General features: G+C 49.5%; 1 protein-coding gene across 4 annotated transcripts; it reads left to right on the plus strand.

Moving 5' to 3' along the window:
* The first annotated feature begins 3,686 nt into the window (after positions 1 to 3,686).
* On the plus strand, positions 3,687 to 11,069 carry sfpq (splicing factor proline/glutamine-rich). Of its 4 annotated transcripts, none has more exons than XM_041233960.1 (11): positions 3,687 to 4,333; positions 5,168 to 5,356; positions 5,848 to 6,149; positions 6,461 to 6,556; positions 8,158 to 8,178; positions 8,957 to 9,153; positions 9,358 to 9,442; positions 9,800 to 9,917; positions 9,998 to 10,055; positions 10,182 to 10,294; positions 10,884 to 11,069. In XM_041233960.1, exons 1-11 carry the CDS (start codon positions 3,839 to 3,841, stop codon positions 10,959 to 10,961), a joined length of 1,752 nt encoding a protein of 583 aa, XP_041089894.1. In that variant the 5' UTR covers positions 3,687 to 3,838; the 3' UTR covers positions 10,962 to 11,069. The 4 variants fall into 4 exon arrangements, with proteins under 4 accessions (XP_041089894.1, XP_041089895.1, XP_041089896.1 ...); XM_041233961.1 differs by having other exon boundaries at positions 10,001 to 10,055; XM_041233962.1 differs by lacking the exon at positions 8,158 to 8,178.
* Positions 11,070 to 12,320: the final 1,251 nt, after the last annotated feature.

Below are 12,320 nucleotides of genomic sequence, written 5' to 3' on the forward strand. Positions count from 1 at the left end.
AGACAGACAGGCTGATGGAAAGGGTCTCTCTCTGTGAATCACACGCTGCTCCTGTGTGCACACAGACAGGCTGATGGAAAGGGTCTCTCTCTCTCTCTGTGAATCACACGCACACAGACAGGCTGATGGAAAGGGTCTCTCTCTCTGTGAATCACACGCTGCTCCTGTGTGCAGACAGACAGGCTGATGGAAAGGGTCTCTCTCTCTGTGAATCACACGCTGCTCCTGTGTGCAGACAGACAGGCTGATGGAAAGGGTCTCTCTCTCTCTCTGTGAATCACACGCTGCTCCTGTGTGCACACAGACAGGCTGATGGAAAGGGTCTCTCTCTCTCTGTGAATCACACGCTGCTCCTGTGTGCAGACAGACAGGCTGATGGAAAGGGTCTCTCTCTCTCTGTGAATCACACGCTGCTCCTGTGTGCAGACAGACAGGCTGATGGAAAGGGTCTCTCTCTCTGTGAATCACACGCTGCTCCTGTGTGCAGACAGACAGGCTGATGGAAAGGGTCTCTCTCTCTGTGAATCACACGCTGCTCCTGTGTGCAGACAGACAGGCTGATGGAAAGGGTCTCTCTCTCTGTGAATCACACGCTGCTCCTGTGTGCAGACAGACAGGCTGATGGAAAGGGTCTCTCTCTCTGTGAATCACACGCTGCTCCTGTGTGCAGACAGACAGGCTGATGGAAAGGGTCTCTCTCTCTGTGAATCACACGCTGCTCCTGTGTGCAGACAGACAGGCTGATGGAAAGGGTCTCTCTCTCTGTGAATCACACGTTGCTCCTGTGTGCACACAGACAGGCTGATGGAAAGGGTCTCTCTCTCTGTGAATCACACGCTGCTCCTGTGTGCACACAGACAGGCTGATGGAAAGGGTCTCTCTCTCTCTCTGTGAATCACACGCCGCTCCTGTGTGCAGACAGACAGGCTGATGGAAAGGGTCTCTCTCTCTGTGAATCACACGCTGCTCCTGTGTGCACACAGACAGGCTGATGGAAAGGGTCTCTCTCTCTCTGTGAATCACACGCTGCTCCTGTGTGCAGACAGACAGGCTGATGGAAAGGGTCTCTCTCTCTGTGAATCACACGCTGCTCCTGTGTGCACACAGACAGGCTGATGGAAAGGGTCTCTCTCTCTCTCTGTGAATCACACGCTGCTCCTGTGTGCAGACAGACAGGCTGATGGAAAGGGTCTCTCTCTCTGCTCCTGTGAATCACACACGCTGCTCCTGTGTGCAGACAGACAGGCTGATGGAAAGGGTCTCTCTCTCTGTGAATCACACGCTGCTCCTGTGTGCAGACAGACAGGCTGATGGAAAGGGTCTCTCTCTCTGTGAATCACACGCTGCTCCTGTGTGCAGACAGACAGGCTGATGGAAAGGGTCTCTCTCTCTGTGAATCACACGCTGCTCCTGTGTGCAGACAGACAGGCTGATGGAAAGGGTCTCTCTCTCTCTGTGAATCACACGCTGCTCCTGTGTGCAGACAGACAGGCTGATGGAAAGGGTCTCTCTCTCTCTGTGAATCACACGCTGCTCCTGTGTGCAGACAGACAGGCTGATGGAAAGGGTCTCTCTCTCTCTCTGTGAAAAGGGTCTCTCTCTCTCTCTGTGAATCACACGCTGCTCCTGTGTGCAGACAGACAGGCTGATGGAAAGGGTCTCTCTCTCTCTCTGTGAATCACACGCTGCTCCTGTGTGCACACAGGCAGGCTGATGGAAAGGGTCTCTCTCTCTGTGAATCACACGCTGCTCCTGTGTGCAGACAGACAGGCTGATGGAAAGGGTCTCTCTCTCTGTGAATCACACGCTGCTCCTGTGTGCAGACAGACAGGCTGATGGAAAGGGTCTCTCTCTCTCTGTGAATCACACGCTGCTCCTGTGTGCAGACAGACAGGCTGATGGAAAGGGTCTCTCTCTCTCTCTGTGAATCACACGCTGCTCCTGTGTGCACACAGACAGGCTGATGGAAAGGGTCTCTCTCTCTCTCTGTGAATCACACGCTGCTCCTGTGTGCAGACAGACAGGCTGATGGAAAGGGTCTCTCTCTCTCTGTGAATCACACGCTGCTCCTGTGTGCACACAGACAGGCTGATGGAAAGGGTCTCTCTCTCTCTCTGTGAATCACACGCTGCTCCTGTGTGCAGACAGACAGGCTGATGGAAAGGGTCTCTCTCTCTCTGTGAATCACACGCTGCTCCTGTGTGCACACAGACAGGCTGATGGAAAGGGTCTCTCTCTCTGTGAATCACACGCTGCTCCTGTGTGCACACAGACAGGCTGATGGAAAGGGTCTCTCTCTCTGTGAATCACACGCTGCTCCTGTGTGCAGACAGACAGGCTGATGGAAAGGGTCTCTCTCTCTGTGAATCACACGCTGCTCCTGTGTGCAGACAGACAGGCTGATGGAAAGGGTCTCTCTCTCTCTGTGAATCACATGCTGCTTCTGTGTGCAGACAGACAGGCTGATGGAAAGGGGCTCTCTCTCTCTGTGAATCACACGCTGCTCCTGTGTGCAGACAGACAGGCTGATGGAAAGGGTCTCTCTCTCTCTGTGAATCACACGCTGCTCCTGTGTGCACACAGACAGGCTGATGGAAAGGGTCTCTCTCTCTCTCTGTGAATCACACGCTGCTCCTGTGTGCACACAGACAGGCTGATGGAAAGGGTCTCTCTCTCTCTCTGTGAATCACACGCTGCTCCTGTGTGCACACAGACAGGCTGATGGAAAGGGTCTCTCTCTCTCTCTGTGAATCACACGCTGCTCCTGTGTGCAGACAGACAGGCTGATGGAAAGGGTCTCTCTCTCTCTGTGAATCACACGCCGCTCCTGTGTGCAGACAGACAGGCTGATGGAAAGGGTCTCTCTCTCTCTCTGTGAATCACACGCTTGCTCCTGTGTGCAGACAGGCAGGCTGATGGGTTTTGCACTTCAGGGCCATTATATTAAGAGGTATGGCAAAGCAAATACATTTTTTATTATTATTATTATTATTATTTATTATTTATTATTATTATTATTACTATTATTATTATGAAATTGGCAAACCAGGATAAACAAATGACTCTCATGTAGAAATGGGAATGTAAATTCATACGGCAGCGGCGCTTTCCTGTTAAATGCATCACACAGTCTCTAGCACGTACCGCAGTGTAAATGCTTTCTTAATGGAGGGCATGTAGGAGGAGGGTGCCCTGGGGCAAAAGGGTTACCCCTGTAAGGAACATGCAACACTGTGCTACATGAATTCAGAGGACTGTGCACACGCCCGTGCTGGTCTATCACACAAAGCCCTTTTCATGCAATAGTTTAACCGCGACCCCTTCCCAGAACCTGCAGAAACAAGGGGGAGTTTCAATCCCGTTTGAATTGAGCAATGTGCGCTCGCAACAGAGGACTCGGCTTTCTTCGGCATTTAAATTTGTGTTCGTCAGGACTCGGCTTGTTAGACCTGCCCCCTGTGAACTTGATTGATAACACATCTCCCCAATCAAAACAGAGGAGTGAAAATACACCGAGAGCTGATTGGAGAGTGTCGCTCACTTTCTCCCCGCCTCTGTACACGCTTCCAGAGAGCTTTCAGCCAACCGGAGGAGAGAAGCTTCGAAGCTTGTGTTCCGATTGGCTTATTCTCCTGGCACTCTCTCGGCAGCGGGCTATAAATACCCGTCACAAAGACGCGCAGGACTCTGTCCGGCGCCATTTTGCGTGTGTGTGGCTGTGCTCGGGGTGACGCGTTTTATTAAGAGTGTAGCGAGTGACCCTCTTTTAACCCGGCGGTCCTTTCATCCCCTGTGCGGTTGTTGTTAATATTTTAATCTGTGCAGTTCGTGTGGCGCGATGTCCCGGGACAGGTTTAGGAGCCGCGGCGGGTTTCAGAGGCGCGGCGGCGGCGGAGGCCGCGGCGGTATCGGCGCCGGGAACCCGTTCAGAAACCAGAACCAGTTTCAGAACCGCAGCAACCAGAACCAGCTGCAGCCTTCGCAGCAGAATCAGCAGAGCCCGGCGCAGAAGCCGCCCGCTCCCCCGGCCCCGCTGCCTCCCGCCGCCGCTCCCCTCCAGCAGCCCCTCCCGGCCAAGCCGGCTCAGACCCCCCCGCCGCCCGCTGCGCTGAAGAGTCTCTCTCCGCCGGCCGCCGGGGCGAAGACCCAGCCCCCCAAGCCGGGCCCCGCCGCCCCGCTGAACCAGGGCGCAAGCCAGAAGCAGAGCCTGCCCCAAGCGGGCCAAGGAAACGGGAAGATGCCGCAGCAAGCCTCCCCGGGACCGAACCTGCCGAAACCACCGAACCAGCAGCCAGACCCGAAACAGGACGGCGTGAGAGCCGACCCGCAGCAGGTAACAGCCCGGGCCGCTTCAGCTGCTCTATTCACAGAGAAGCGAGTCTGCAGCGGGCTGACCCGGCCCGGCCCCGTAGAGACCTTGGCGAGGTCGTGGGGATGGGTTTATAATCCTCATAGCTGGTTTCAGCGGCTTCTTGCTGCACAGTGTTGTGTTTTTGTGATCATTAGTAGCTGGCTGGTTTGTATGGTAACAGGGCCCGGCTCCCCCCCCCCGCCCCCCCGCAGGGCAGGATGGGCGGCCATTTCACGCAGCGCTGGCTCCTCGGTGATCGTGTGTTTCTTTCATGGCTGGGTACGGCCCTGCTGGTGTAGTGGCTCCGGGCTGCACCCAGCAGCGCTCTCGACGCGCTTCCGCGGCTCGTTTATAATCGAGTTTGAGCGCGTTGAGTTTATATGAGTATATAATATAAGAATATTTGGGTGTAGCGGTAAGTGATTTAAAAACTCGAGGTCCCCACCCATGCAAATCCTACACGGGATATACTTGTCGAACCTGGGCTCAGTGTAGTTGAGCTGTCCCAGTGTAGTTGAATCTGCTCGGCACACCTGCTTTGTCATTCGGTCATTTTTGTTAAACCTTTTGCCGACTTTTGTTTGAGCAATTATAGTATGTTTCTGTTTTGTAGCGATTTTGTTGCTTGGTTTAGTACAGTAACCCTTAGTGTTGCTTGTTACTTTTAGGATAACTGAATACTGCAGCGTAATCATAACTTGCTATAACTGAGTAGCATTACTGTTGCAATTTCAAATGATTCTGCTGTAATTAATAGCGTCCTGGTCTGATGCACAATGGTACCTATATATGTGTTCTCTGCTTAATAAATGACAGGGTCTAAGAGCCACCCTGGCAATGCTCAGAAGACCAGGGGAGAAGACCTACACCCAGCGCTGCCGCCTCTTCATTGGGAACCTGCCGGCAGACATAACCGATGAGGAGTTCAAGAAGCTGTTCGCAAAGTATGGCGAGCCCAGCGAGATCTTCATGAACAAGGCGAAGGGCTTTGGCTTCATCAGACTGGTAAGAGCCGTGCCTCTTGCAGTGCCTTGCATGAATGAAACCCCTTCCCACTCCCATTAGATTGGTCCTCTTAATGTAAGGGTTGGTTTTACATACCCAGATTAGCATGTCATGGACCACTGAATGTTTATGATCGTCCAAGGCGTATGCTGCTTGCTTCTGTGAAGCCAGCCTCAAGTGATGTGTGATAAATACACAAATACAGGGTAATTGGAAAGTTAATTTACTGAATAAATGTACCATTGTGGTAATTACTTTCTAATTGCCTCTGATTAAGTTGCACTACCCATTCCTAACACAAGGCAGTTAACGTTATTTAGTTTTTATAGCTGATACTTCAGATAGTTGTATGTGCGTGTGGCCATGTTCAGCACAATCACAAGTTGTATATGCAATGTGAGATTATACCTGTGAACATTGGTCTATTGGAGATTAACCCCGTGCTGCATTTCTTGACCGCTCTTCTGCGCTCGTCCTTCCTTGTGCTGTAGGAGTCTCGAGCCCTGGCTGAGATTGCCAAGGCAGAGCTGGATGACACGCCCATGAAGGGCAGGCAGCTCAGAGTCCGCTTCGCCACGCACTCGGCCGCACTTTCCATCCGCAACCTCTCCCCCTATGTCTCCAACGAGCTGCTGGAGGAGGCCTTCTCCCAGTTCGGCCAGGTCGAGAGGGCTGTGGTGATCGTGGACGACCGCGGCAGGTCCACTAGCAAGGGCATCGTCGAGTTCGCCTCCAAGCCAGCGGCGAGGAAAGCACTGGAGAGGTGCTGTGATGGAGTCTTCCTGCTCACCACGTGAGTGCTCCTCCTGGGTCACTGGTACCTGTGAATGTAGGCTGGGGATAGCAGCACTGTGGGGCTCAATATTCAAACAAAGCTTAGTGTGTTTTGGAAGAATTTAAATTGGAAAGTAATGTTTGTCTGTGTTTAAACCACTTTTGCATTAGTGGGGGGATGTTTTGTGAATTAAGAACTTGGACATTGTGAATGTTATCCTTGGCGTCTGAGTGGAGATGTTGCATGATCTGCAGCGTGGTCACAGATGTGTCTGGGGATGTTGGTGCCATGCCTGTGCTGCGAGTATTAATGCCTGTCTTCTCTCCAAGGTCCCCCAGGCCTGTCATTGTGGAGCCTCTGGAGCAGTTTGACGATGAAGACGGGCTCCCTGAGAAGCTGGCCCAGAAGAACCCCATGTACCAGAAGTAAGCGTTGCAATCCCCGATATTGGGCTGCTCTGTCGGGGCGGAGTGCTGCCGATTCCCTGCAAGTCTAACTTGCTGGGTTTGAGTTGGCCTGTGCTGGTGTGGCTTGTGGAGGTTATTGGTCTCTGTGCTGCCAGTTTCTTTACTGCAGATCCCAGGAGTTACATGCACAGTTCAACTGGCATCTTGCAAAAAAGAGAAAATCCAGATGGTGCACAACCAGTCTGCCTTAACCGAGGAGCTGTCATTGATCATCCTCCCAGTACTGATTGATACGCTGCCTTGGGAGGAAAGATAGAGACAGCAGCTGCTCCCATTGAAGTAAAGCTGTCCTTTCAGATGCAGACACTAGCCAGGCAGATGCTCCTGGCAGTGCTGGAGAGTGGAGCTGCTTTGCCATGTAATGGGCTTTGACACCTCCATGTTCTAGCTTGCTGTTTGGAATGGGTCCACATGTGTAATTGCGACACATTGCATTGCTCTCAATGAAACTGTCAATGTTAAATGTGCACTCGCTGTGTATCTGATCTAAAGTAATGATTTATACAATCCAATTACTTATAAATAGGGGTGCATCGGTTTAAGATTCCTGGCAGATACAGGCAGCCGGTTATCTGCCCATATTGGGCCATGTTGATAATATAGTGCAGGTAAGCTATTGTAAACTACTAGGACAAGACATAAGGCCTGTATACACTTTAGAATTATAGATGTTAAGAGAATATATTTCAAAATATACAGAGTATAACTTTGTATTATATTGTGCCTGACAGCAATTTATAAATCTCTTACAGCATGCTCTCGAACATTTTTACAGTTTCTTGCACTGGTAAATGCTTCTGTAGAGAAAGTAGATAATGTGACAAACGTTTACATCCACTTGCTGTCAAACCTTGCATGTTCTAACCTTGTAGCCAACGCAATGTCAACTAGAACAGCATTTGTTAAATTCGAAGTCAAGTTAAATTTCTGGTTACAAAGTTGCGTGAAACTTTAATTCTTGACAAAAGATGGCACAAATTTCTCCTTCAAAATGCCGTTGAATACAACCAATGGAGAGGTAAGGAAGTTACAATAGGTCACTTTGAAATACATTAATAGTCATTTTTAAACCAGTGCTTAAGCTTCATCCTGAAGCTTAATAAATAAATGTACTTGCAGTTGGTAGTTGTACTTCATGTAGCATCCAGTCTTATGCACACAACTCGGCTGTCCGATTTGTTTTCAGATATTGGATTACAAACACGTTTGTTCCCATTTGCTGCAGGTTGATCCCCCATTACACAGCACTGCAAGGGAAACGACTGTCTCGGTGTTCTTGTGTAATTAGGAAGCGCGCTCCAAACCGTTCAAGTCTGTGCTGGAAGTTTGTTAGGCTAAAATAAATCTGCCGAAGTCATTTCTCCTTGTCTGCCATGCTGATAAGCTACAGATTTATTGGTGCACCCCTCCTTATAAATGTCTGATTACCCCACAAATGTATGACTGGAACTCTGCTTTGAAAGCAAAGTGGTACAGTTGCATACTAATGTGCATTCTGCCTAGTGACGCGTGGCTTTTTTTGCCCAAGTATTTATTTCTTCCCTTTGTCCCTTATTTAGAAACAGATCCTCCTATGAAATGTAAGTAAATGTTTTCTATTAAGTTGGGCTGTATCTTTTGAATGCACTTCTTTGAAAGGACTGTAACTGTTGTACAGTTTAGTGGAAGCTGTAGTGCTAATAGTGTGCAATGCATTGTAGCAATGGCCCTCTCCAAGCTTATGCTTAGAATCGAGAGCCTCTTCATGAGGCTGAGGTGTGGTCTTTCTAAAGATAATCTGCTTTACTATCGTCTGCAGTGTTGTATGAAATGGACTATTTATCATGTTAAATATAAAGCAGGTGAAACAAACTACACAGTCTTTTAATTGGCATGCAGTTCAGAAATGGGTGAATCCTGGGGAGATGGTGAAGGTGGCGGGCAGCAACAGATCTGTCGTTACCAAGAGGTCTCTGGCACCCTCGCTGCTGAAATTCAGCCTGGAGGCAGCAGTGAAGTGTGTGGGAGGACAGATTAAATGGGATTTTCAATGCAACATGGCATATGAATAAGGTTGTTGGTACCGTAGTAGCATCGGCTTGTACGTAGAAATGCTTTCTTTCAAGACAGTAAGCTTTAGCCGTCAAAAGGCCACTAGCAAGATGGCATGGTGTACCAGACCCCAAATACACTAAATGAAAAATGACAGTTAATTCAACTTTTATAAGCTTTAAATAGTTGGCTTTTGTTGTGCCCTGCAAATCCCTACCCACCCACTGGAACATAGAGCCTGGGCAGCAGTGTGTGGGCTGGGGGTCGGTCCTGGCAGTGTGTGGGCTGGGGGTCAGTACTGGCAGTGTGCTCTTGCCTCCCCTGCAGGGAGAGGGAGCAGCCTCCACGCTTTGCCCACCCCGGCTCCTTCGAGTACGAGTATTCTCAGAGGTGGAAGTCCCTGGACGAGATGGAGAAGCAGCAGAGAGAGCAGGTGGAGAAGAACATCCGCGAGGCGCGGGAGAAGCTGGAGGGGGAGATGGAGGACGCCTACCATGAGCACCAGGCCAACATGCTGAGACAGGGTAGGAGTGCTCTCCTCGGCTTTCACCAGTGCAAATCTCGATTTGAATTATATGGGTGTTAAGTTTTAAATGGGGTAGTAATTGGGTGTTATTCCCTTAATTACCCATGGCAATGGCTGGCTTTCTTTGTGAAATTGCTGTAACTTTTCAGAGATGCGTGTCGCTTGAATTTCACTATTGAATCGGTTTATTGTCTTCGTGTAGATTTGCTGAGACGCCAAGAAGAACTGAGGCGCATGGAAGAGATGCACAGCCAGGAAATGCAGAAGCGCAAGGAAATGCAGCTGAGGTAGAGTTAACCCCCCAGCATGACTTGAGGACAGGGCTTCGGGTTGGTTTAGTTGGGCACACCACGAGGGTACTGCGGGGACCCTTCAAATTCCCTTACCTGTGATTCTGTGAAGCTGCCTTGCATCTAGCAAGCAAACACCTGATACTAGTGGTGGCTGTCTCAAGACATTCAGGAAATTATACTGGGGTGGGAACTGGACTCCTGTTGCATAGCAGTTGCACCTGTTTCCAGATTTTAGTATGAGCTTGCTACAGCAAGCAGCTTGGATGGATCTTCTTGAACTTGGTGATACAAGGCATTGGTCAGTGCTGTGCCGCGGGAGTCACGCTGTCCTCCCATGTCCTGTATCCGCAGGCAGGATGAGGAGCGTCGCCGGCGTGAGGAGGAGATGGTGCTGCGCCAGAGGGAGATGGAGGAGCAGATGAGACGCCAGAGAGACGACCCCTACAGGATGGGGGGCTTCATGGATAATGTAAGAGACCCCCTGAATTGTAGTGTTGCCGTGCCCCTGAAGCGGGTACATTAAGACTCTTAACGCTTGTGTTCTTCCAGCAGCGGGAGCGTGAGATGAGGATGAGTGGAGGAGGAGCGGGCCCCATGGGCATGGCAGGTAAGCGTCGAAACCAGTGGCTTTGCAATGAAGTGGGAGGTGGCTTAACCTGCCGCTCCAAATTCCATTGTAATGGCTTTTCTAGACTGGTTGCTTGATGTCACATTTTTTGAACTTCTCTGGTAGATTCGGCGTATGGTTCCAGCACCCAGAAATTCCCTATGGGTGGCATGGGATTTGAAAGCCACCAGGCGATGGGGGCTGGAGCACCAGGCGGAGCGGTGATGGGCAGTGACATGGTAATGTATTCCAGGCTGGCTTGGGGTAGAATCAGAGTGGGGGAGGGAGGAAGAGGCTGTGGGGGTACACTGATGAAGGAGTTCAGGAAAGGGAAGACTACACTGTACTGCAGTCTCTCTCAATGCAGTTGTGTTGCACTCAGCAGCACGGGGGGGGGGGTTTGTGGGTCAGTTTTGCCAAGACGTGATTTCAAGTAAAAACTTGGACTAGTTTACTCCTCCAATGAACTTCTACAGCCCTAGCGGTCCTGTGGTTGAAGACCTGAATCTCCTGCAGTTTACATGTGCCCCTTGGTGCACCCTGTCTGCGTCCTCAAAGCTAGAATTGTTTTGCCCATTTTGAGTAAAAATCTAACTTCATTCAGTGATGCTGTTGTAGGACAGATAGTGGTTCAGTGTTCTATATTTCCACTACCTGAATGTTAAGCGCTGTATGGAATGGGCCCTTTTTCACAGGCGTTTTATAACCTTTAACAAGAAACTGTTACCCTCACCTTAACTGTCCCATAATTCAGTGTGAAACTTCCCAGCTGCCAATTCTGAATCTTCCCACTCCTCTTGTGCAAATGTTAGTGTCTTTTTTTGGCAGATGAGAGCGATTGTGCAACTCCTGCTTTTGAACTTGCTGCGTAGGACCAGCTTCATCCTTCCCCACTCGGTTCACTGAAGGACTTCAGTCCAGTTTGTTTTGATGCCTCTCCAGTGCTTTGTCTTGCTGGGATCCTGATGTAAAGCATCTTACTAGTCAAGCAGTAATAAAGCAACTTGAAACTGATCCATGCCTAAACAAGACTTTGTGCTGTAGCTGAACTGGGTAAACTCTCTGGGGGGAGTGCCACAGTGTTCTGTGTTTAATATGCAGTGTTTATCCCCCTTTTGGCTGAACTGTTGCTCAAGTCGAGCACAGCAGCACTTCCTAGAAGTGAGTTTTGAGATGATGGTACGGTGACCTGCTTCACGCATTAAGGGTCGATTGCACCAGCATGGATTTAAAGAACTCCATTTTAGTCCTAGATTTGATTAGTGGAAATCTGTTTTGTATACACTTTGACAAATGTAAGAGTTCAAGCCAAAGAACGTTTTAATTGTGACTCAGTCTGTACAATTTCTCTGCTTGATTTAAATCCACAAAGTGAGAACGAAGGCCCCTCCTGTGCCTTGGCTACAACCCTCCTCCCAATTATAATGAAGGAAGAGGGCTGGCATTTCCATGTTCCACTGCCCTTGATTGACAGCAGCATCTGTATAGGCTCCTCAAGTTCTCTTCTGCTTGTGGGTTTCATGCTTTATTGCTGGTGCCCTGTTAATATAATCTTCAGATTTGAACAAGACCACTGCTGGGTCAACTTCTCAGATCAACAGGAGCAACAAATATTTTGTACCTATTTGTCGCATCCTAAAAGTTCCGGAACACTACTTTTTTTTTTTTTCTTTCTGTACGTTGGATTCGTAGGTTTTTTTGGCAATTTTTCAAAGGGTTCTTTGCAGACTATATAACCTTCACCTGGCAGACGAGGTGCAGGATGTCAGATTGGCTGATCTGGCACAGTGATCCCCTGCTTGCACGTGTGTGCTTTAACAAGCCGTGCACCATTTAAGAATCGGCACATCTCTAGCTGTGCAGCGGAATAGACTCCATACCTAACTTGTTTGGCTCTTTGCCTTGACTCAACTATACACTGTAGGCTAGAGTCATAAAATGAAACCAGATTATGCCGATTCAAAGTATGATTGTTTGACTAATGGATGCCACTGACTGACACTCGCTGTGACGCAGAGCAAGTCACTTCACCTCCTTGTGCTCCATCCTGCGGATGAGATATTAAAGCAATGCCCTATTGTAGGCGACTCTGCATATAATGCACAGTTCACACGCTACCCTGGTAAAGCGCTTTGTGATGGTGTCCACTATGAAAGGCGCTATATTAAAATACACGTTGCTGCAGTGTACCTTTGCCATTGTCCTGCTTTTCAGGACTGGATGCTTTTTGCGCATTTCACTGGCATCTACACCTGTGTCATTTCT

This window comes from Polyodon spathula, chromosome 32 (assembly GCF_017654505.1).
Source record: "Polyodon spathula isolate WHYD16114869_AA chromosome 32, ASM1765450v1, whole genome shotgun sequence".
In the NCBI taxonomy this organism is placed as follows: domain Eukaryota; kingdom Metazoa; phylum Chordata; class Actinopteri; order Acipenseriformes; family Polyodontidae; genus Polyodon; species Polyodon spathula.